We start from the raw sequence: 22,877 nt of genomic DNA, 5'->3' as shown, positions 1-22,877 counted from the left end.
GTTGGAGCTCCCGTCACTCGTCTCGCGTTGCTCTATATTTGTGTCGACGCTGATGCAATTGTCGAGCGACAATTATGTCGGTATTATTGCAGATGGTGTCGGTCGTCAAAGCATCCACGACAAAGATGATGATCACCTCGTCATTGACTCGTTGGGCGGATCCCAACTTCAACCTAAAGCTAGAGTCATTAGAGCTTCTTTTTCTCCCCTGCTATCGCTCAACTACTTCAACACAAATGCAAAGTGACAAAAAGATCGCCCAACGAGGTGTCGAAACTAACGTGACAACAAGGGGAGTGACGTAAGTTACAACGGCCCCAACTTTAGGTTGTGGCTAAGATTTGCTCAACATGTCAGCTACGAGGTTGACGCTAGCGACGTCATCCGCTACCGTCAAACATTAAAATCATGTTTTTGCTATTTGTTTTTATAATTCTATCGATAAAATTGATATTGTTAGGATAAATATACATAGATGTTTTATTTTAACTATATGGATGCTAATGTACCTACCTTAAATTGATATTGTTAGGAAATATTATAGATTTCTTGGATCGATCGGAACCCTCTCTCTATCTTATTCGCTTGGTGTTGGATCGGACTTAAGCCCAGTGGGGAAAATCTTCATGCGAACAAAATTAAATCCATGACATGAAGTCCAAGCCTGTGACGTAAGCTTAGATTGATAGTACTGACACTTACTAAATTTATAATCTCTTGTGCACAAGACTGACTGGGATTATGATAGAGAGATGGAATATATATATATATATATATATATATATATATATATATATATATATATAAAATCTCACCAGATGATTCATATTTACGTTTTGAACTTTTCCTTTTCACTCTTCCGGATAGAAAAGCTGGTGCGTACTCCGCCTGTGGAGATGATTCAACAGTATGTAAATTTTTGTAACCTCCATTACCTGTATAAATCAAATTACTTCCCGCGGGATAGGATTTACTAACCTGTCAAGCCTGTCACAATCCTAAAATTAGCTAAAGTTCAAAAATAAAAAAAACTTGAAACAACACAGTTAGGACCATCATAATATTCACAGAATAAAAGGAAAAAAAAAAAAGTCTTACCATCATCATATGAGACTCGAGAGCGACATAACATCATCATCAGCAAATCTATTTGCACTCTCTGGCGGTCTATGGAAAAGTAGGTGCGCCACCGACCGATCGATGGGATTTGTCTCTGTTTCCATGTCCATGAATGCTGCAGACCTGCTTATGACCAGAAACATAAAAGATTAAGAAAACCACATCATATATGGTGCAGAAAACTATGCTGCTTTGTGCTGCTTTCAATCCTTCTCTTGGGAGAGATTGAACAAGAAAGTACATGGAAATCCTTATCCATGTAACTGAATATACCAGTTGAAAATATATTTCAAAAACCAAATGTAACACATCATTGGCTTAGTGCAAAATCATGTTGTAACACAACTTTTAAACAAAAAAAATGCAGCATTAATAACTAATGGTCCTAAATATTTCAGGCTGTGGAAAATTATAAGCACACACTGGAAACCAAGTGTGGTTCACCATTACAGTTCCTTTGAAGACAAAACAACAAAAAAGGAATTTTGCTAAATCATACAGTTAAATTTAGGCTTACTTTCTTAAATTTGCTGTACCATGTACTCCTCTTTGACACTCTACATTCTCATTGTTTGCAGCAGCAAAACCGTGTCTCTGTTCTGCACTCCTGGCCAATCGGTATAAACTGTCCCTTATACATAGCTTTGTTCTAAGATCCAACTGCAATGAGAACAACTAGAATTAAATTCATTTTAATGTAATGTGAACCTCTCACTTACTGCCTAATTCATAGACAACCTATTTATGAAAGAGACTGGCGAAGCATGTAAGTTGATCTTTTTCTACATAGCATGCATGTAAGATAAAGATACAAAGTTCAACTTCTGATACAAGAAGAGACAATGCACAAATCAGGTAGTGAGCATAACAAAGCACACAGGCATACTTCAAAATGAAATTGTCCAACTGCAACAATCAGAAATATACCTGACCTATGACATCCTGAAGCTGCTGAAAGCTAATAGCTTTTACAGCAGCATCTTCAGAGAAAACAGATGGTATTGACGAGCTTTTCCCCACTGTAAAATCCATATCTGTTGCGTGAAGCTCTAAACCCATGTTCCCTGTGTCACTAACAATCATTTGTTCGAGATTATCAGGCTGCTCCTTAACTGAATTATCCAGCTCTAGTAGTCCTATGCTTGGTTTTTCTACCATTTCTTTGAGATGCTTGACTGGATCTTTTGATATAAGATCAGGTAAATTCTCCATGCCATGGGAGGTGTTACTAATAGCCTGAGCTGAGATCTCAAAAGAGGAGGAAGGATTTTGTTTGCATTCATTTATAGAGCTCGACATTGTGGGCATAAGAAGATCCTGGTACAGAAGTTTGTCCTCAATATGAGCATCAAGTTTGAGGGCAGGCATATAACTTGAAGGGTCGGATTTCATGAAACAATTATGCTTTGGAAGAATCTGAGATTGATAAGGTTCAAAACCTGCAAAACATCAGCCCAAATATTTCATACTGACCAATTGTTGTATGTCTAAGGGCAAAGAAAGATAACTTGTGTCGATCAGATACTAACCTTTTCCCTCTACTTCAGATGGGCATTGCCTACTAAGCTGCCCTGTTTGGATATTGATATGGGGCTGCTGAAACTTTAAAAAAGAGATATATCAACTAATATCCATAAACCAATTCCTCTTTACGTCTAGCGATGATTAACAATGAAAGTCCAAACAGATGTTTAACCATGCAGAAGAGAGTAGGAGTTATGAGCATACACAATGTTAACTTGTTCTAGTCCAAGACTTCCAAGTAACATGATCTTTTGAAGGAAAAAAAATCATGATCTTTTCAAGTAGGCTGACTTTCAACCATTGATCCATTGGATTAGGTTAATTGAACTAATAAAAGAACAAATTAGATTATCAAGAATAAACTAAGGAGTTATATCTCAATCTTCTATTGAATTCAGCACAAACAGCCAACCAACTCTCGATCACTTTAGAAACTACAAATATACATGGCAACTCAACAATAGCAAGAATGCATAAGGTTTAACCCAGCTACCTCACATTCATTCAAGCTATTCACATTGCCAAATTCTGTTAGAGTTGATTTCGTCTCGCTCCCTCCACCACCATCATATGGCTGCAGGGATAAATTAAACAAATTTTGAAAAAGATTTCATGGATAATCATTCAACAATGTCAGTCAAACACAACAGTTATACGGTGAGATGGAACTGTTTAATAACCTGTTCTGTGCTTCTGAGTAATTCAAAGGACTGGTTGGCCAGACTTGATTGCCTATGATTATTAACCTCTGGTGTATTGCTTTCAGGCAAGGAACTGATGTTTGCACAATATGCTGATGCATCATTAAAGTCTCTGAATTCTAAAGTCGATGATTTAAAGCCTGAAATGAAAGTATCTTCTGGATAAAAAATGTCATTTGAAGAAGATGAAATCCGTGACCAGCCATCTGTATTGCTCCATTGCCCAAACGTAGGGTCACAATTTCTCCAAAAGAAACAGAATAAATGAAAACAGATGGTCATACAAGAATACAAAATTAGAACTTAAAGCCTTAATCTGAAATACCAACTTTCTGACTTACCTGAACATTGTATCAACGTCCTCAAAATTGCTTATATCAGACCAGTCATAGTACAAAAGATCGGTTTCTCGATCATTGTCATTCTCCAAAAAAGTAGGTTTAGAATCAGCTGTAGTATTATTATCAAATGACAGTTGGCAGATGCCGATCTCTTCTACAGTGCCCCTACTTGCACCAATAGAATAGCTTGTGCTGCACGTGTTGCTGTCTAAACCTACATTGCGTTGTTTGAAGTTGTCACGAATTTGACGATTCCCAGGAGTTGAATAGGTACAGACAAAGGATCATGTGAGGCTGACAAGTTATTTTTATAGCATGAGGCAACAAACCTGCAACAATCCTGGAATTTCCAATTTCCAAAGGGCAAATGTTTGTCCCTTCTTTTCTCCAAACGCCGTTAGTCTTGGACACTATGCTATCTTCACTTGTTCCAGTGACAAGAATATCACCCGAAGCTAGAGACTCTTTGACTGGTCTACCATGTCGGTGGGCCACTCTTTGGTCATCGTTTTCGCCAAATTTACCAAAAACAATATCCTCAATCTGGATGGTCAATTAAAAGCCATATAAAAAGTTACCGCTGTAATCTGTAGATAAGGTTCAATTTGTTTATGACAGCGGAAGAATAACTCAAAACTAACATATAATTGACTTTCAAAAAGAGTGAGGCATGATTCATGGATGATCTATTTTGTCTTGCCTCAAAAAGGAGACAAAAGGAAAATTTGTGCCACATGTCAACTAGCATATTAAAATCATCACTTCATGGAAGATATTTATAAAGCAAAATGTTCCCACTTTTCATTTGTTCCTTTTTTTTTCTCTTTTTCAAGTAAGAAACAATGCATAAAATGACTCCAGTCTTATCCTTTTCTCCCTTGTGAAGAGAGCATTTCGGTGAATTTCGGCCACCACAAAAGGTCAGAACTCTTAAAAGACCATGCAATTATAATCTTCAGTGTTCCTCTCTCTCCCACAGATGCAAAAGGGGAAACATCAAAGATATTAGGTGCACAAACAAAACTCAACCAAACTATACCACTTGCATTCAGGACACCATGGCTTCTATGTGTGTGTGTGTGTGTGTGTTCAAGGGGCTGGTGAAATTGAAAATAATGTCATTTTCCAAGAGACACAAAAATATGATTGTCAGCCAGGAACAAAGGGAAAGCCAAATAGCACAAAATAAACACAACCACCACTATTTTAAATTTCATAGCATGCTAGGTTTTAAAATTGGAACCATTTGAGTAATTATCATGCCAATGGTTAAGTTCTCTCGCACGATGCTTGCTGAATTGTTCACACTTCTGTTTCTGTTGCAGGATATAGCAAATAGAAAGGCAGGTCACCGTACTAGTCCGAAGACTAAATGAACTGTAAAATTTTTAAAAAGTTGCCAAAGGAGGCACATGCGGAAGGCTGAAAAATGGCTAAAACATATGTTCCTTGGAATAAAATATTCTTGTTCATCATAATAAAGTAAAGTTGCATATAATAACCCTCCCTAGGCCCTGCGTTGCCAAAAGTCTAGCGCTCTAGGTTAAGCCCTTTTTTTATCTTTAGAAAATGAAACTTCCCATAACAAGCATTCGTCACCCTGTGACTGTTTGTTGCCTCCTATTCATACCATTCCCAAGGGACATGCAAAGACTGGTTGATAACTTTCAAGGTAGTACCTATTGTGTTGTTCACATTGGAAGAGAAACATAGTGACATCTTCAGTCTAGTAACAAATACCAGCTAACAAAGTGGTTCAGGATGGCCGGCATCTTACTTGGGGATATCTCTCAAATCTATTTACTGTGGACTCGGTCCCAAGGTCATCTATTCTGCAGCCGCAGCTACTCTTGATATTATCCAGTGCAGTTGGACAATGAATCAATATTTCTCTTTTAAATCCTTCTGTGCTTTTCAAAAAGGTTGGTCCTTCCTCTGGCAAGAATTTTTGGCTAAAAGATCACATGCAAGTGTGTCATCTTTACATCATTAGCTGCTCATAGTTGTATACTGAAGACGCAGAACTTCCTTGCATTTACATGTCGATTCATTTTTCCATTCAGCTACAGAGACTGATGATCACTTACTCTTATCTGCCCTTTTGTTATAATTCATTGGAGGGATTGTGTTTCCAACTAAGGCATTTGATGTCACCTTGTGTTAGGATCCTTTTATTTTCTGAGCTTTGAATAATGTTTTATTGAGTTTGTCTAGTTCAGTAAGAGTTGGACACGGATATATTTGATATTTATTTATTATTTAAGAGTCCAAGTCCTAAGGGACTCTGGGTGGAACTCTATAAATAGGAATGTATCTATTTCTTTTCAGCAATCAATAAAATATTATTCCAATCTTCTAACAAACCCTAAGAGACCGATCCCCTCGAAATGATCAAAGAGGTCGGTCCCCTCAACCATCGTCGCCACGAGAAAGGGCTGCTGCTTCCTGGCCAGTGACCATCGCCGTCGCTGTTTCCCGGACAGCAGACCACCCCCATCCTACTCGAGCGAGAAAGCGCCACCGCCTCTGTTTCCCAACCGTTGTCCTCGGCATCTCTACAGCCGCCTTAGTCGCGCCTCTACCGGAGACAACGCTGCCAACATCTCCTACCCTCAACGAACCATCCCAGCCCTCAGTAGCGCGCCTCCCAGCCGAAAGCAACGTAAGGGCAGTTGCGCCCCATCCCGCTCGAGCGAGAAAGGGCCACCGCCTCTGTTTCCCAACCGCGGTCTTCGGCATCTCTACAGTCGCCTCAGCCGCACCTCCGTCGGAGACGACGCTGCTAGCATCTCCTACCCTTGGCGGACCATCCCAACCCTCAACAACGCGCTTCCCAGCCGAGAGTAGCGTGACGACAACCACACCCCATCCTACTCGAGCGATAAAGGGTCGTCGCCGTTGCTTCCCGGCCAGCGAACCACCCCCCTCGTCGCTCCCCACGCTGACGCTACCGCCTTCCAGCCCCCACAGCCGCACTATCGTCTCCTCCCTAGCCTAGGCGATCACTCCCCTTGGGTCACAGCAACCGCAACCGCCCTCGGGCGCTCCCCACGCCGACGCCGCCTCCTTCCAGCCCCACAGCCTCAGCCCTTGACCGCTCGCGATCCCTCGGCGCTCGCACCCCATACAACGACAGAAACAAGGCTGCAACCTTTCCTCCTCGCAGCGACCGCAGCAAGCCTTTACGCTGCCCTCGGCATCTGCTTCCTCGGCAGCTTCGCATTCTCTTATGCCCTCAATGATGCCTCAAGCCAAACTTCACAACAGCCGCACCGGATAGTGCAGTACTGATGCCCTTGAACTGACACCAGAAACAAGAGTTGGAGATTACAGATCTGCAGTCACAATGGCTACTGACAACTCAGTGAAAGCCCAATTAGAAGCCTTGGAAACCATAATTGAGAACCGGCTGCAAGAAACCCTTAACGATTTTAAAAAGAGTCTATTGGAGAGCTCTAGCAAGTTAGATGAAACTTTAAGTCTTACATTGAACTGATCTGGAGAAATAGGAAAAAGAAACCAAAAATAAAACACAAGCTATCCACGCATGAAGGTGGAATTCCCAAGATGAGAAGATGGAGATCTGACCGGTTGGATCTCTAGAACAGAAAAAAATTTCCGTTTTCACATTACTCCAGAAGAATCCAAGGTGAAAATAGTTTCAATCCAACTAGATGAAGATGCAATACAATGGTATGATTGGTACGAAACTTGCCATGGGGTTCCCTCATCGAAACAATTCAAGAGAGGGTTTCTCGTTCGCTTTGAACCATTTGAATATGAGAATGTTGATAGGCAGCTTACTAAAATTCATTAGATGTCTACAGTGCTAGAATATCATAGCAGATTTGAATGATTGTCAAATCAAGCAAGAGATTGGTCCAAACGACAACTGGTGGGAACATTTATTAAAGGACTTAATCCAGATATCCAGTGTGAAGTCAAAGCTCGCCAATCCCGTATTATGACAGCTGCAACCTTATTTGCACATTTGCATGAGGAAATAATCGACAGCGAAAATCGTCAAAACAGAAGTGACAACAAACAGATGATCAGCAAGCCACCCACGCCATTTATTCCCCGTCGAAACCCTAACACCTGAAGACTAACCCGAGAAGAACTCAAGGAAAGATCAACGAAGGTTTTGTGCTAGCACTATGATGAAAAGTGGAGTAGGGAGCACCGATGTAAACAGGGGCGACATCTGATGATTGAACCAATTGGGGAGGAACCGAAAGCTAGCAATATGGACTCTGATCATGATGGTATGGATTATGATGAAAATGTCAAACCTATCATATATACAGTGTATGCATTAGTCGGCTACTCCAACCCGCAAACTATGAAAGTTGGAGGAACTTTGGAATATCAGCATGTTACAGTTTTGATTGATACTGGTAGCACTAACAATTTTATGGACAGTAAGGTTACTGACCGATTGGACTACCGCATTGAAGGTTGTGATAAATTCGAAGTAAAGGTCGTTGATGGACGAATTTTAACTTGTGATAACAAATGTTTGAAAATAAAATTGATTATACAAGGCTAAGAGTTACTCGTGGACTTCTTTTTGCTACCCTTAAAAGACTTTGAAGTGTTGCTTGGAATTGAATGACTATCAACCCTGGGTGACGTTTCTTGAAATTTTTCTAAACTAACCATGAAATTTTTTATTAATGGAAAGTAGATAATCCTAAAGGGACGACGTAGAAGTAAGGTCATAACTGCCACTAACCATCGGATGGAGAGGGTTCTTCAGAAAACTGCAATGACTACTACACTGAAAGGCCAACATATTGCTTACACTATCAAGAAATGGAGACCGTACTTACTTGATCAACAGGTTGTGATGCGCCACAAATACCCTATGTCTGAAGTGCTGAAAGAAAAGCTCTCCGAGTTTAATGCTACTCAGCCTGAAGGACAAGGCTGATTTGAAGGGGGAGGAATTGTTAGGATCCCTTTATTTTCTGAGTTTTGAATAATGTTTTATTGAGTTTGTCTAGTTCAGTAAAAATTGGATAGGGGTTTATTTGATATTTATTTATTATTTAAGAGTCCAAGTCCTGGAGGACTCTAGGTGAAACTCTATAAATAGAGATGTATCTGTTTCTTTTCAACAATCAATGAAATATTATTCCAGTCTTCTGACAAACCCTATGAGGCCGATCCCCTCGAAGTGATCACCCCCTTTTCTCCCCTTTCTTTTATGATAAAACCCCATGGTGTTATCACCCTGCCTACTTGAATTATTGCATGTCCACTTGGCTATCACAATACAAACCCCAGACTTGTTGGAAAGTGTAAAATACGCTTGCTATAGCTCTATGATGGTCTTGTGGCACATGAGAAACAAGACAGTTTTTGAGAACAGTGGTTCAAGTGAAAATTCTTTTTCTGAGATGTTGGTTCTAACCATTCATGGTTGGTTGAATGCTTGAAGTTCTTCGTGCTGGCATTTCATTTCATAAAGAAATTTTCCTCGCGGCTGCCTTGAGAACTGTAACCATCACTAGCAACAGCCTAAAACAACTTTGCATGATACAATGAGTCTCCAGCTCCCACACAAACGCAGACCATTCTACAAAGTGTCTCAAATCTCTCTATTACTTTTAGTGTTCATCAAGGCCGTTTTTCTTTCATCCAATTGTATGCAGTTCTCTTGTTTATGGCTTGGCCAGTTGGCAGGATATTGACGCAAGGGATTATGTTCCCAAAGCTTGCATATACAAGACTAAGCATCAACTACACCTAACAAATCGCTCAAATCCAAATGAATGTCTTCATTCAAAGAAAATTAGATAACGCATCATGATAAAACCCATCCCCACAGCTAAAAACACATCGTTGTGGACAGATGTAACTGAATCACGAAGAATCCAAAAACCTAACTATGAAATCTGCCAAGAGTTGTCGATCTCAAAGTGTGGTATCAGAAAAAGAGAATCTAGCATCAATTACTACCTTATGTACCCGAAGAAACTAAACACCTAACTATGAAGTCTACCGAGAAGGTGCCGATCTCAAAGTGTGGAGAGAGAGAGAGAGAGAGAGATTCTAGCATCAATTACTACCTTATATACCCGAAAAAACGATAAATAGCATATTACAAGAAATCCACAAGAAAAAAAAGGCAATAAATAAAAGAAAACAAAACAAAAATCTGCTATAAATTCGAGTGTAAGAAAATATACCTCGCGCTCGTTCCAAGCTGCCATCCTTCAGCCGGAGCCCGTCAAGTCCCCTTAAATCCAATTCTCCCTGCAAAATCGACACTCTATAGTCAGACCGCAAGAACAAACAACCCACCCTCCTAAATGCTCCATATCAAGAAAAGAAAGAAATGATCACATCAAACGAATCACAAACCTCAGATCAACAGATACCTCACGAACTCAAGAACCAGGAATCATGGAGAAGAGCGGGACCAGAAACCCTGAACATGAAAGCAAAAAAGATTCAGATATCAAATAGAAACTCAAACTCGGATCAACAGAGACCTCATGAATCCCCTCCCTGTCCACCTCAAGATCTCAAGAACCAGGAATCATCTACCGAAGAAGAACGGAACCAGAAACCCCAACCTTCAAAAGAAGCTGTACTGTATCTGGGTTGGCTGCCTCTTCTCTCTCTCTCTCTCTCTCTCTCTCTCTCTGTGTCTCTAGAGACTTCTTCTCCTCTGGTCGGCGTCCAGGAACGAATTCTTTTACCGGGATAGATCATAGAAGAGCAAAAATTGGGTGAGAACTTATTTTATGTATCCCGAGTCTCTAAACGAGGGCGGCAGCGGGTCCCACTGTGGGTTCGTGGCGACGCAGCCGGAAACCAGCGGGCCCCGCCAGGTCGCAACTCACGGCTGAGGCGAATGGTACGGGATCCGATCCGTTGCCGGTTGCCCATTGGCGCAGCGCCTCCCCGACTTCCGCCACGTGCCGGTCCACCGCCGCCTCTCGTGGGTCGCGTCACATCTGTTACAATGATAACGTACGTAACGGTTCCGTTTTAAATCTAAACCGGAAAAATATGCGCGAGAGTTTTGGTGATTTCATGTGGGAAATCATACCGCTGATCAATAACTTCAGTCCGATCTGTAACTATTTACATCGGATTAACAAGCGAAATAAGTAAAATCCTCAACGTTACATGATAATTATATGACACCGTTACAAACCAAATAACGGTGTAAGAATCGTGCTGCTACGCGCGAGGCATATCCGTGACCGGATCTTTTCGTCAGAGACCGGAGCTGGAATTCGTGGCGGAGATGACTCGGGGGGGCGTTGCGGGGCCCGATGCTTTGTGTGGACCGGCGGAGAGGATATGGTTATCGTGTTGCCAAGCCGTTGAGAAAGGCTCGACGACCCGTGGAGCCCTGTGGAGGCACCACGTAGCGCGAACACGAAGTTGGCGCGGAGTAACTCGTGCGGATATGGGACACGAACGAGACGGGTACCGGAAGGGAGCGGAGACACGAGAAAAGTAGGTTGGCACGGCCTAACAGTTGGGCAAGAGGAACCAACTTGAGCTAATGTTGGTGCATGGCCTTGTGATAGCTCTTCTTTCCCATAAGATTTGCTTCACTGCGACTTGATACATTTGGCACCCAACGAAGAATCGGCTTAATACATCTGTAACTTTATCCACGACGTTATGTAACTGTTTACATATGATTAACAAGTAAAACAAATAATTATGTGACTTACTGTTACAAACCAAATAACGGGTTAGGAAGAGTGCGGCTACGCGCGAGGCATATCCGTGACCGGTCGGAGACCGGAGCTGGAATTCGTGGCGGAGATGGCTCCCCGGGGGGGGCGGGGTGGGGTTTGGAGCGGGGCCCGCTGCTTTGTGTGGAGCGACGGAGAGGAGATGGTTATCGTGTTACCACGCGTTGAGAGAGGCTCGACGACGCGTGGAGCTCCGTGGAGGCACCACCACGTAGCGGGAACACGAAGTTGGCGCGGAGCAACTCGTGCAGATACGGGACACGAACAAGATGGATAGCGGAAGGGAGCGGAGACATGAGATGGGGTGTCGCGGCCTACCAGTTATGTAAGTGGAACCAAATGTCGGTGCATGACCCTGTAATAGTTATTTATATATAATAAAATGGGTTTATATATAAATAAAAAAGTTATCCTTCAATTATTGGTTTAACAGTCTATAGAGGTCCATCTAATTTCAATTAAAAGTTGTCCTTCAAATTTTAAAGCATTTAAGCCATTCTTTGATGTTGATACTTTGATTTTGGAGTCATACCAAAATCAGGATATTGAATGCTAATAGTTGATTTATTTATTTTTTGGACCAATTTTTTACCATAGCTTTAGAATATATTTAAAAACTCAAATGTTAAAAAATTACACAAATGCATCATATTTGGGTGAGAATAAGAAAAATGTGAAGAAAATTCAAAAACAATAAATGCATAAATTTTGAATAAATTTAAAAATATTAAAATAATTATCAAAATTAGATAAATTATTTTAAAAGTCCATCTATTTGCAATTACAAGCTATCCTATAAATTTTAAAGTATTTGAATCATTTTTTTATGTAGATACCTTGATTTTGAGGTCAAATTAAAATCAGAATATCAAATACTAAAAGTTGACTTTTTGAACTAATTTTTTATGATCGCTTTAGAACATATTTAGAAGCTCAAATATTAAAAAATTACTTAAATACATAATATTATGGTAAAAATAGAAAAAATATAAAGAAATTCTAAAAGTCACAAATTATACAAAATTCTAAATAAATCAGAAAATATTGAAATAATTCTCTAAATTAGAAATGTCATTATAATGGTCCATCTGGATGTAATGAAAGTTGTTCTAAAGCATTTGGATCATTTTTTTAGGTTGATACTCTGATTTTTAGAAGCTTAAATGTTAAAAACTATTCTATAAACACATCATATTTTAGTAAGCTTAAATGTTAAAAGTTACTCCCGTCCCTCAGACTGCTCATTCCACCAAATAAGGAAGACACATAACGAGAAAAGAAAGCTTGGGTTTTCTCAGGGACATGTTAGTTACCATGGATCTCCTCTCTGCGAGCTCCTGGAGGTGCTTGGACTCCCAGAAGGAGGTGTTGCAGTTGAAGGAGGACTTGTTGCTACCGCGAGAAACCGCTGCCGACAACTCCTGCGCCAGCCGCATGCGTTGGTCTCTCACGCTCGCCTGCACTCTCACTAGCGCTTGCATGCATCGCAACGTCATGTTGGCTTGCTTCCGGACGTTGTGCCCCCTCACCAATGCCTGCAGCTTCACGAGCCCCTTCAAAGCCTGCAGCACCCTCCTCGCCTTCCACTGCACACCCGAACCCAAGCCTCCCTTAGAGCTTTCTCTGGATTCCAGAAGAAAAGGAGAGGGAGAGAGTGCGAAGAGTCATATACCAAATAACCTCGAAGGCAGTTTGGATGACGATGGCGACGTAATGCTCCTTGACGAAGCTAGCAGAAGGCCTGATGAGACAAGCCACCTTCGCAACCGCTTGCGCTATCGCAGTCGTCGCCTTCGCCATTGCCATCGAGGCCACGGCTAGAGCAAAAGCGTGCCTCTGCTCCGGCGTGACCGCCGGCAGTGGAGGCGTCCTCGCTTGCTCCTGCACTGACGACTTGCGCTGCGAGGTCACCGAAGGGAACAAGAAATAATAATAATAATAATAATATTATTATTATTATTATTAACTTAAATTATATATATTATTATATTAATAATTTATTTTAGACTTTAATATCTGTTATAATATCTGTTAATTCAGACTTAAAGGAAGAAACTTATCTTTTAATTCTGATCGAGACATTGCGAGCGGCAAGCAACCCGACATCATTTCACACACACATCACATCACAGTTCAACCCAAAGTATTTTAGGACCACAAAACAACAGCATAAATAGGCATTCGATGCTCTTCACAAACAGGGGTGAAGCAAGCAGGCAATTTAGTTTGTGATGAGGCCTCGACAATCTTCACCAATCATTCCCACTCCATCAGAACATGGTACACATGAGATATATATATATATCTCATTACTGCCTTGCACCACCACATCTCTTATAATCTTCATGTGATATCTATCTCACTGGAGATCTACGGCAAGAGCTAAGGTAAGCACATTAATCATTGTGTCAACACCAAAACCAATTAGGTTGAAGCAGTAACTCAATCTTCCTCCTCTTTGGCTATCTACACCTCTTCTTTATCTCCTCCATCATATCTTCGCCTTGCAGTTGCTCCTTCATATATACTTCTCGCTGCAGAAGAATATGTGATGACGAACGTAGTTGGTAGCTTTTGCTACTGGATGAACGATGTCCATCGCTACTAGTGGTGCCATTGGAGATGCTATTAATGGCAGTAACAGCGGAGCTAGAATGAGCAGGGGAAGTAGAAGAGATGGGAAGGAAGGAAGGAGACTGGACCTTCTGCATGAAGGGGCGAGGGAGCAAGAAAGAGGACGCCGGCAGCGGAGGGTCAGAGTAGGAACGGGAGGCAGCGGCAGAGTGGAAGAGGCCAAGGCGAGCGCCGGCGCAAGGGGAGGGGTAGGCAGCGAAGGACTGGATGCCGGTGAGTTCTTGCACCATGGCGCGGAAGTTGGAGGCGTCGGTGGTGAGCACCGTCGTCGGGGCACGCCGTGACGCCCTGCACCGCTTCTTAGAGCTCCGTTCCGTCGCAGGTGTCGCAGCAGCGACGTTAGACTGGTCAGGTAGTTGTTGCGCCGGTGATGCACCGACGCCAGCGCCATGGGAGACGGCGGCAGATGGCGGTGAGGAGGAAAAGGTTACAGTGGAGGGGAAACTGGTGAAAGGACGGGTGGAGAGCGAGTCGAAGTGGTGGTCACCGTAGTAGTAGGGTGATGGTTGCAAGGTGGCGGCGTCCGAGGTGGCAGTTCTGGAGCGGAAGAAGGCGGACAGAGGAGCGGCGGGAGAACCAAACTCATCGTCGCCACCCCCGGACGGTTGAAGACTGCTACTCTTAGCTGAGTCCATTAAACAGACAAGAATTGGAAGAGAGAGAGAGAGAGAGAGAGAGAGAGAGAGAAAGGGATATCAGCGGATCCTTAGAAGACAGCAGCAGAGATGAGCAAGAAGAGTTCTCAGCTTCGTTGCCTTATTGGATGAGCTTTTGGTTGAAAGCCGGCAAGTGTTTGAGAACAACCATGGATCTTTCATGGGGTTTGGAAACGAGAGAGAGAGAGAGAGAGAGAGAGAAGAAAGTGTCAAACTTAGGCTTCCTTCCACGACAAGTATCTCCTAAAAGAATACAAATATGCACTTATCTCCAAATATGTGCATCATTTACTTGATTCATCATATCGTTGGATCAGACACAGTTTGTATATGGGATGACCAACTCTGACCTGAGTATAATTCAATGGTAGTCCAGTGGAACCTTATCTTTTGGAGCATGCAACATCTTCGGACATACCATATATACGTAGCCATCAATGGAGCCTAACACACTCCCTCTCTCCATGTCAAGTTAGGTCCATGTCGAAATCCCTTGATTGGCATATCACATTGACCATTCATGGAATGGCGCCCACTCGAACACCATGTCATGGCATGGATCGTATGATGAGGATAATGCACCACAAACGTACGGTGGTGAGAGAGACACACACCGGTTGATAAGTCGCATTGACTTGTCACGCGGATGGACTTATATCCATATGCTTACGAGCTGCTTGCCTCACAGATGATGTATGTTCTTAAGCTGATGTTGAATATAAATATTGTTCCTCACAATCCTCACCAAATACCAAAGCAGATGGGGATTTCTAATCTGTTCCGTATGGGGAGATTTAGCATGAAAAATGCTAGTGAATTAGCTTTTCCATATTGGAGTTATTTCTTGTATAGTATGATATATAATTATTTAAAATTCCATATTTTTTTCCTCTAATGTTTTATCCATCCCTTTCTAAATTTGAATTTTCCAAATTAAATTATTTTAATTGATTTCCTAATGTGTGATTTGAAATTCAGGAAATAAATATCTTAGTATGAGCCATTTAAGTAAAGATATTAAAATAAAATAATAATTAGTTTTAGTATTAAATTATGATTATTTTAAAAATATCTTTACCTAAATGATTCTTAGTAAATTGAAGCTAAAATATTTATTTTCTAAATTTCAAATCAATAGTTAGCAAATCAATTAAATTAGGAAAAATTGAATTAGAAGGCTGCTGTTCATTACATTAGAATACAACATTTCAGAATCCTAAAATATTATGTTAAACTGAGTTCAGCATGAACTGCAGAAAACTTGTGGCAATTTGGAGAACTCAGCAGTTGCTGCAACACTTCTACTGACGCAGCAGTTTAACGCAGTTCAGTTGACCATTTTTGGTCGACGTAGAAAATAAATAAGGTTAATTATATATTATTATCTGTAATTAGTTATTTTGATATCTTGATTTTTTTTTAAATTATATTATAAATTTTATACTTACGAAAGTAAAATATTTATTTTCTTTTCATAATATCGATTTTACTGATGAAAATACCATGTATGCTGAATGATAAATCGAAGTGAAACAAAATTAATACGTATTCAATGAAAAATTCTATGATATTTCTATCAGTATAGCTTTAATGGCATGAAAAGAAACGAGATTAAATATTTCACTGAATATAAAAATTAAAAGATTAAGAATAATTAATTATAAGCTAATATCTAATTAGCTCAAAACATATAGATCATGAGGTTTTGATTTCCCTTAAAGAAATCAATTCGAATTAGAGTCATAAACTTCAATGTAAATCTCTTTTATTTCTTTCCTTAGAAAGTGTTTGGGGGAAGAATAAAAGTATTCACATTGTATGATGATATTGCTTATTATATAAACAGTGAGGCTTGTCTTGAGCACCAAGTCATGTATTTGGCCCCCGAGAGGGAAGAGTCAATGAAATCATATGGCATGCGAACCTGGTCCGAAGCAACGTGATTTTTCGGGTACGGGTCTAACGATACGGGATCCATCCACTAAGCTTTTCGGGTCGGTTTTGGATCTTCCCAATATGTTGTTTATCTTTCATTCGATGCTGATTATGAACGATCGAGAAACGAATGGTTTACCGTTTACTCTTCTTAGATCGGGTCGGATGCGGATCCTTAACGGGTCCCGTAACAAAATGATCCGTTGACAAAGTGGATCTTGGGCCTCCACCATTGGGTTTCTGGTGGGAGTGCCGATCCATGCGACGCCTTAAGACCCCGGAGAGGCGGAGCGAGCGAGCGAGAGAGAGAGAGAGAGAGAGAGAGAGAGAGCGCTCGAGCTCTTGCCGAGAAGCTCAAATCTTCGCGTCTTCTTCTTCTTCTTTGAGTCATTGTCCTATTCCCTAGATGGGGGAGCTCTTCTCCTGATGCGCCTTCCTGTGTTTCCGCCGGTAGCTTCTCTTTTCAGTTTTGGTTTCTCTCCGGCGACATGATCCGTTCCGCGCTCTGCAGCCTGTCGCTTCGTTCGGCGCTCAACGTCTCCAGTCCTTCTCCCTGGCGACCTCGGTGATTAGTCTGTTTATCTTTTCTTTTTGTCTATCGTACTTTGTTTGATTGGTTGTGCTTGCAATGCCCGACATGTGTTTGCGTTAATTCCTTCGATTTGGTCCAGAAAGAGCACTCAAAAGGTGCTTCTTGGAGGTGGGTCGTGAGTCATTGTAAGCTAGAGTCATAAGCCACCCCTGATTCGAGACTAATAACATGTAATTACCTAATTTTATTGTCGAGTCCATTCAAAGTTACGCACGGGTCAAGAGTCTACATGGGTGATACGAGTTTTCACAGGTGTTATTGCCTATCACGCTGCTTATATTTACCACGCTATTTGTCCCTGCCAGTGCGGAAATTCATGGGGATGCACTATGTATCATGACCTTGATGTGAAAACCACGTGGGCCAAGCCTGCATAAAGGAGTAATTAGAAGTTCCTCTCTTGGGATGGATAGAAATACACCAAGTTTTTCTCTTGGCATGAGTAGCACTACATATGATAAGTCCCAATATGGTCCATACACCTCAAAAGGTTGTTGCTTTGGTATCGTATTTGTTCGATCTAGGCCGAAGAACTACATGGGCTAAGCCAAAAAAAAAAAAAAAAAGGTGTACACAAAATTCAAAAAGTGCTTGAAGGTCAGTAGTGACTCGTATACTATCTAAGCCATACTATATACAATGTGGCACTAATCAGGGTATCACATTGATTGCAAGATTATTTAGGTCCGAATTGGGGGAGATACTCTTTCAATGTGAAACTAGACGCCTTCAGACAACATGAGACAGTGTTTGAGATGAAAGATGATTGAGATTCATCAAGTTCTATGGATCTTTTTTTATTTATTCTACTCCACATTGATTCATGACCGTCTACTTTCATATAAAGACAAGTGGTATTTTTTGTCTGACACTTCATGCCATATTTTTATCAAGGTTTATTATATTTAATCAAAGCATTATATTTACTAGAAAACTAAAAGGTAGGTTTATCATGCATATGTAACCCATCATTTTCCTCTATAAGTCTAAAAGGTTTGTCATGGATATGTGTGCACTAAGTTCCAAACTATGCAAGGATGATATAGCAAACTATTGGAGGAAGATATACGCTTGCAATTTGCTTTACAATTGTTGGGGTCATCCAATTGGGAATCACAGCTTTGCTTAATTAACATAAATATAACTCATCTTAATCATGAGAGTTTGGAACAAGTAGTTATAATTTCCTACTTTTGGGGTGAGTAGAAATTCGTATACTAGTCAAATCTATCAGGTTGGCCTGATAAGGGAATAATTAAATCGTGGGTGGGCTTTGATGAGGGACATACCGAATTGGGCTGTTACATTATGTCTTAATGCGGCATGTACACCTTGAGAGATTGTTACTATGACATTATATTCTTCTTGATCCAAGCCCAAAAAGCCACATGAGCTAGAATTATATCTATCCGAAGTGGAACTAATCATGGTATCACATTGATTGTAACATTATTTAGGTCTAAACTGGGGGAGGTGCTCTTGTGATCATGTGATGTCAAACTAGTGGCCTCCAAGAGAGAAGTGAGACAGCTTTGAAGGTTCTTCACATTCTGCAAGGTCTTCATATATGATCTATTCTACTCCGCCTTGATTCATGATGATCTACTTTGGCAGAACAAAGAACAAAACATCTGGCACTTCATGCCATATTTTTTTCTAGGTCTATCGTACATTTGTACCCCATCTTTTTCCTTGATATTGCTAAAAGGTTTGTCATGGATATGTGCACCTTGAAGCTATGTAAGGATGACAGAAACAATCGTTGGAGAGATAATCACTTGTGACCTCGTTTACTATTCTTGTGGTTATTCAATTTGGAATCACAGCTTTTCTTAATTAACATAAATGGAACTTGATTAACATTTGAATATCTAAAGAAGGCATTTGTACCATGGTGGCACATGCTACCATGGTTGATGACATTGCCTTCTATGAATGTCTGGTGGAGGCAGTCAACCATGGTGGCATGTCCAACTAAAGTTTTTGGAATGAAGAGACAGGTACCTCCTATCAGAGGTTCCAAGTCAAATGAGGTGAATTTTGAACAAGGTGAACCACGAATGAGAAAATTGTGCTGAAGATGCATCTTATTAAGATGTGGGTATAATTGCATGAAACATGACTGGTTTTGTTGGTTCTAAGATGCAAGATTTACTTCTGGTGACAGATTCTTGTATAAATTGATATTGCTAATGATTTGTTTGGGAGTTTGCTAGTGACTATGCTTTCTTTGCCCAAGAACATCCATATATTAATTACATATTTGAAATTTCTAATTGTGCTCATGTTGCTGTAGGTTTTATCCTTCTCAAAAATTCGAACCTCGGTGCTATACAAATGGATCAAACTTCGGGAATCATAAGCTACCAAAACAAGTTTTAGAAAATGATGAGCCATTGGCTTCTCGGTCATGGATAGCTTATGTTATTGTACGCCGATGGAAAAGTACCAATTTGGTTTATGATGATAGATACTGAAGTCATTTTTTTGTCTCTTTTTGTATACTTAATAGTTATTTTGTGTTGGATGTATCATGATTGAATTGATGTATTGGATTTCTCACAGCCCACCGCGGTATTATTGATCGCTGGAACTGGCCTGTATGTTCATTATAATGATGAAAAGCGAGCAATCTTAAAAGGTAAAAATCTTTTTGTTATTAGGAATCTTTGATATGTTGTTTTCTGCCAAAAAAAATTGCTTGACTGCTTTTCTGATGACAATATTTAAGTTTTGCTATCTGAACATCCATTATAATTGATCAGTTTAAGAGCTGAAACAAATCTAGATGCAAATATAATGACCTTATCTTCTACTTATCTTCCTTCTTGAGCAATATGTATATTATTTCTGAGACATCCAATGGGTTTTATGAAGCAAAATTATTTGGTTTAGATTGTGCAGTTATGCATCTGATAGCTTTAGATTTACAGTCAAATTCCATTGCAACATTTGCAACAACAAAAACAAAGAAAGAAAGAAAAACAGGCACATTGTTAGGTTATTAAAGATATCATCATAGTTAATGAGAATGAATGATTAAATGAGCCATGGCCATAACTTCTTATCAAACACAATATACTGCTTGAATATGGGCAAGAACTATATTGGCTCCAGACAAGTAACCTAATGAATTCTACTGCATCAATCATCACATTTCCATTATTGTTATATCAGAATGATTTTAAGCGATTAGTACTCCCAAATAACTAGACAAGGACCAATACCAAAAGTTAATGTAACACATAATAAAGTATCAGTGGCATAACATTTAACTCATTATAAAATGAGCAATATGTATGCTTAAGTTACTATAACTATGTATTCATTGTGCATACTCTTCTTTATTACAAGTTAACACATGATTTATGCAGTCATCCACAGATAATTGGGACCTTGCATCTTGTTGATAGATATAGTAAGACAATGATAAATTTAAAGCAAGGGCTTTAGGAAAAAGTTGGGATCTTGTCTTTATTATATCCGTATTTTTTTCTTTTCAGATATTCCAGTGAGATATTTTACCAGTAACTGTCTCATCTACATATTATTGACAGGTTCAGAACAAAGTATTGTTTACGAGAGGAATAATGTCAACAGACCAGCAATTGGAGGGCCCTTCAAACTGTTCGATACTGAAAATAATTCTGTAACTGAATCAACCTTCCAGGGAAATTGGGTACTCATGTATTTTGGGTACACTTCGTCACCTGATGTTGGACCAGAAGAAGTTAAAAAGATGGCTGATGTTATTAAAGTATTAGGTGAATTTTTTTCTTGCATATCTTTTGGTAGCTTTAAAACATTTTTTGAAACAACTTGAGTCTGACGTTTTTATTAGTTGTATTTTTTTATGATAAATATGTCTAATTTTGCTGGAGGTAGGACGTCGCTGATAAGGCCCATGTAGAATGTCTATGTGTTATGTGTTAAGTGTCATTATGGTGAAAATAAACCCCTTCACACATTTCTATAAAATCATCAGTCAACTTGGATGATTTGTCAGAATGTATGATCTTTTGTTAATTTTTTTCATCTGTACAACCATAAAACAAGAAAATTTTCAGCCTGATCGTCTTGATTTGATAAGGAAAAAAGGGCAGACATTTAACACTTCTTCTATTTGAATGTCCTGAATAAATAATAATGCTGCAGCTGAGCTTTAACCTAGTGGTTTGTAATTATCATTATCTACAAGTGATCCATATGTGTACTGAAAGATGTTAATTCTTCTCTCTAATAAAGGGTTAAGTGTGTGGGTATTCTAACCAGCTTGTCATGTGACTTTATTTCCTCTTTTTCCTTGTTATGTGATATAGCATAGCTGATGATCATTGTTGATAGAAATTTACCTGTAAGCAGAGTCTGAATACAATTTCAAGATTAAACCTGTTTTTATCTCCATTGATCCTCAACGTGACACCTGTGCTCAAGTCAAGGCTTACCTAAAAGGTTAATTGTTTGATCCCTCTTACCTTTTCTCCTCAGATGGTTCTGTGATTTTGCTGTACTCAAGTTCTCACTTCTTTTTCTGTGTGATTTCAGAATTTGATCCAAGAATTATAGGACTAACAGGTCCTGTATCCTCTGTAAGACAGGCGGCACAGGAATATCGTGTATTCTTTAGGAAAGTTGATGAAGAAGGCCAAGATTATCTTGTTGAATCTTCAAACAACATGTAATGCTCCTAAATCTGATAGTTTTAGGTAGGAGTCATGCTGAGTATCATTGACTGCTAAACATGGACATGATGATACAACATCTTGTAATGACAGGTACCTGTTAGATCCCAACATGGAGGTTGTCAGGTTTTTCGGGGTGGAGTATGATGCACGACAATTGGCTGATGCCATAATGATGGAGGTGAACAAGGCATCAAGATGACCAAATAGCTACTATTGTAAGTGTTCTTAAGTGCCATTTCTTTGTCGGCAACACTGAACTTGTTGCAAGTATGCGATGCTTTCTTGGTAGTTTTAGTTTTTTTTTTTCCTTTATCTCATTAATGTGGATCACTTGGTGCATTGTTTCAGTTGTTTCGGAAAGGATGATCCAAGATTCCAAGTTATGCGTTGAAACCGAGTTGAAGCAGCTTCTGACCTTGTGTGGTTGTGGTATTACATAGTTGGCAGAAGCAACTGCGTTTCTCAAGTTACATCCATGCTGATGGCTTACATGCTTTCTTTTTCTCCATGCTCTAGTAAACATTGATTGTTCTTCACATTGCAACATTAGGAGTGAACAATTCCAGAATTCGTGGTTCCCAGCTTGAGTTCAATATAATTAGGGACTAAATGTGCTGAAGCTGATTCTTCACATAATGGATTTCATGGTTCACATGCAATTATTTTGCGGATGTATACTAGTATGGTGATATTTAATCTAGCAATCTCATTGCTTGATGCAGAGATGGAAATATTGGAGGCAGCAATACCAAATACAAAGGGTGATAGAAGAGTGACAACTTATATCCCCTCTTATCTTTTGCTGAGAATATTCTCACTTTGTTCTTTGATATTAGTGATCTGCCTTTAATATGAGCAGCTTTGTGCTTCTGTTCTTCTGATGTCCATATACTACACAAGTATTCATTGGAAAATGCCACTGGTGCACATCACAAATTGAACTTATGGTCCTAGATTCGATTC

General features: G+C 39.9%; 3 protein-coding genes across 11 annotated transcripts; 1 reads left to right on the top strand and 2 right to left on the bottom strand.

The window, feature by feature from the left end:
• Nucleotides 1-652: 652 nt before the first annotated feature.
• LOC135584493 (protein LNK1-like) lies at nucleotides 653-10,404 on the bottom strand. 8 transcript variants are annotated; one of them, XM_065111361.1, is made up of 12 exons: nucleotides 10,270-10,404; nucleotides 10,055-10,121; nucleotides 9,880-9,946; nucleotides 4,015-4,228; nucleotides 3,686-3,899; nucleotides 3,324-3,588; nucleotides 3,137-3,217; nucleotides 2,649-2,721; nucleotides 2,047-2,558; nucleotides 1,637-1,779; nucleotides 1,099-1,245; nucleotides 653-987 (listed from the first exon to the last, which is right to left on the bottom strand). In XM_065111361.1, exons 3-11 carry the CDS (start codon nucleotides 9,901-9,903, stop codon nucleotides 1,104-1,106), a joined length of 1,668 nt encoding a protein of 555 aa, XP_064967433.1. In that variant the 5' UTR covers nucleotides 9,904-9,946; nucleotides 10,055-10,121; nucleotides 10,270-10,404; the 3' UTR covers nucleotides 653-987; nucleotides 1,099-1,103. The 8 variants fall into 8 exon arrangements, with proteins under 8 accessions (XP_064967433.1, XP_064967437.1, XP_064967438.1 ...); XM_065111365.1 differs by having other exon boundaries at nucleotides 1,099-1,242; XM_065111366.1 differs by having other exon boundaries at nucleotides 2,649-2,715.
• Nucleotides 10,405-13,586: 3,182 nt separating this feature from the next.
• LOC103986768 (VQ motif-containing protein 22-like) lies at nucleotides 13,587-15,233 on the bottom strand. The gene has a single exon (XM_009404861.3). The coding sequence runs from the start codon at nucleotides 14,679-14,681 to the stop codon at nucleotides 13,875-13,877; it is 807 nt and encodes a 268-aa protein (XP_009403136.2). The 5' UTR covers nucleotides 14,682-15,233; the 3' UTR covers nucleotides 13,587-13,874.
• A 1,668-nt stretch (nucleotides 15,234-16,901) lies between these two features.
• Nucleotides 16,902-22,795, top strand: LOC135614231 (protein SCO1 homolog 2, mitochondrial-like). Of its 2 annotated transcripts, XM_065111359.1 has the most exons (8): nucleotides 16,902-17,202; nucleotides 19,526-19,658; nucleotides 19,795-19,870; nucleotides 20,787-20,993; nucleotides 21,592-21,681; nucleotides 21,775-21,907; nucleotides 22,005-22,129; nucleotides 22,263-22,795. In XM_065111359.1, exons 1-7 carry the CDS (start codon nucleotides 17,126-17,128, stop codon nucleotides 22,111-22,113), a joined length of 825 nt encoding a protein of 274 aa, XP_064967431.1. In that variant the 5' UTR covers nucleotides 16,902-17,125; the 3' UTR covers nucleotides 22,114-22,129; nucleotides 22,263-22,795. The 2 variants fall into 2 exon arrangements, with proteins under 2 accessions (XP_064967431.1, XP_064967432.1); XM_065111360.1 differs by lacking the exon at nucleotides 16,902-17,202 and having other exon boundaries at nucleotides 19,526-19,674.
• Nucleotides 22,796-22,877: the final 82 nt, after the last annotated feature.

Source organism: Musa acuminata, chromosome BXJ2-6 (genome assembly GCF_036884655.1).
Source record: "Musa acuminata AAA Group cultivar baxijiao chromosome BXJ2-6, Cavendish_Baxijiao_AAA, whole genome shotgun sequence".
NCBI lineage: Eukaryota > Viridiplantae > Streptophyta > Magnoliopsida > Zingiberales > Musaceae > Musa > Musa acuminata.
This window is presented reverse-complemented; position numbering and strand designations above follow the sequence as displayed.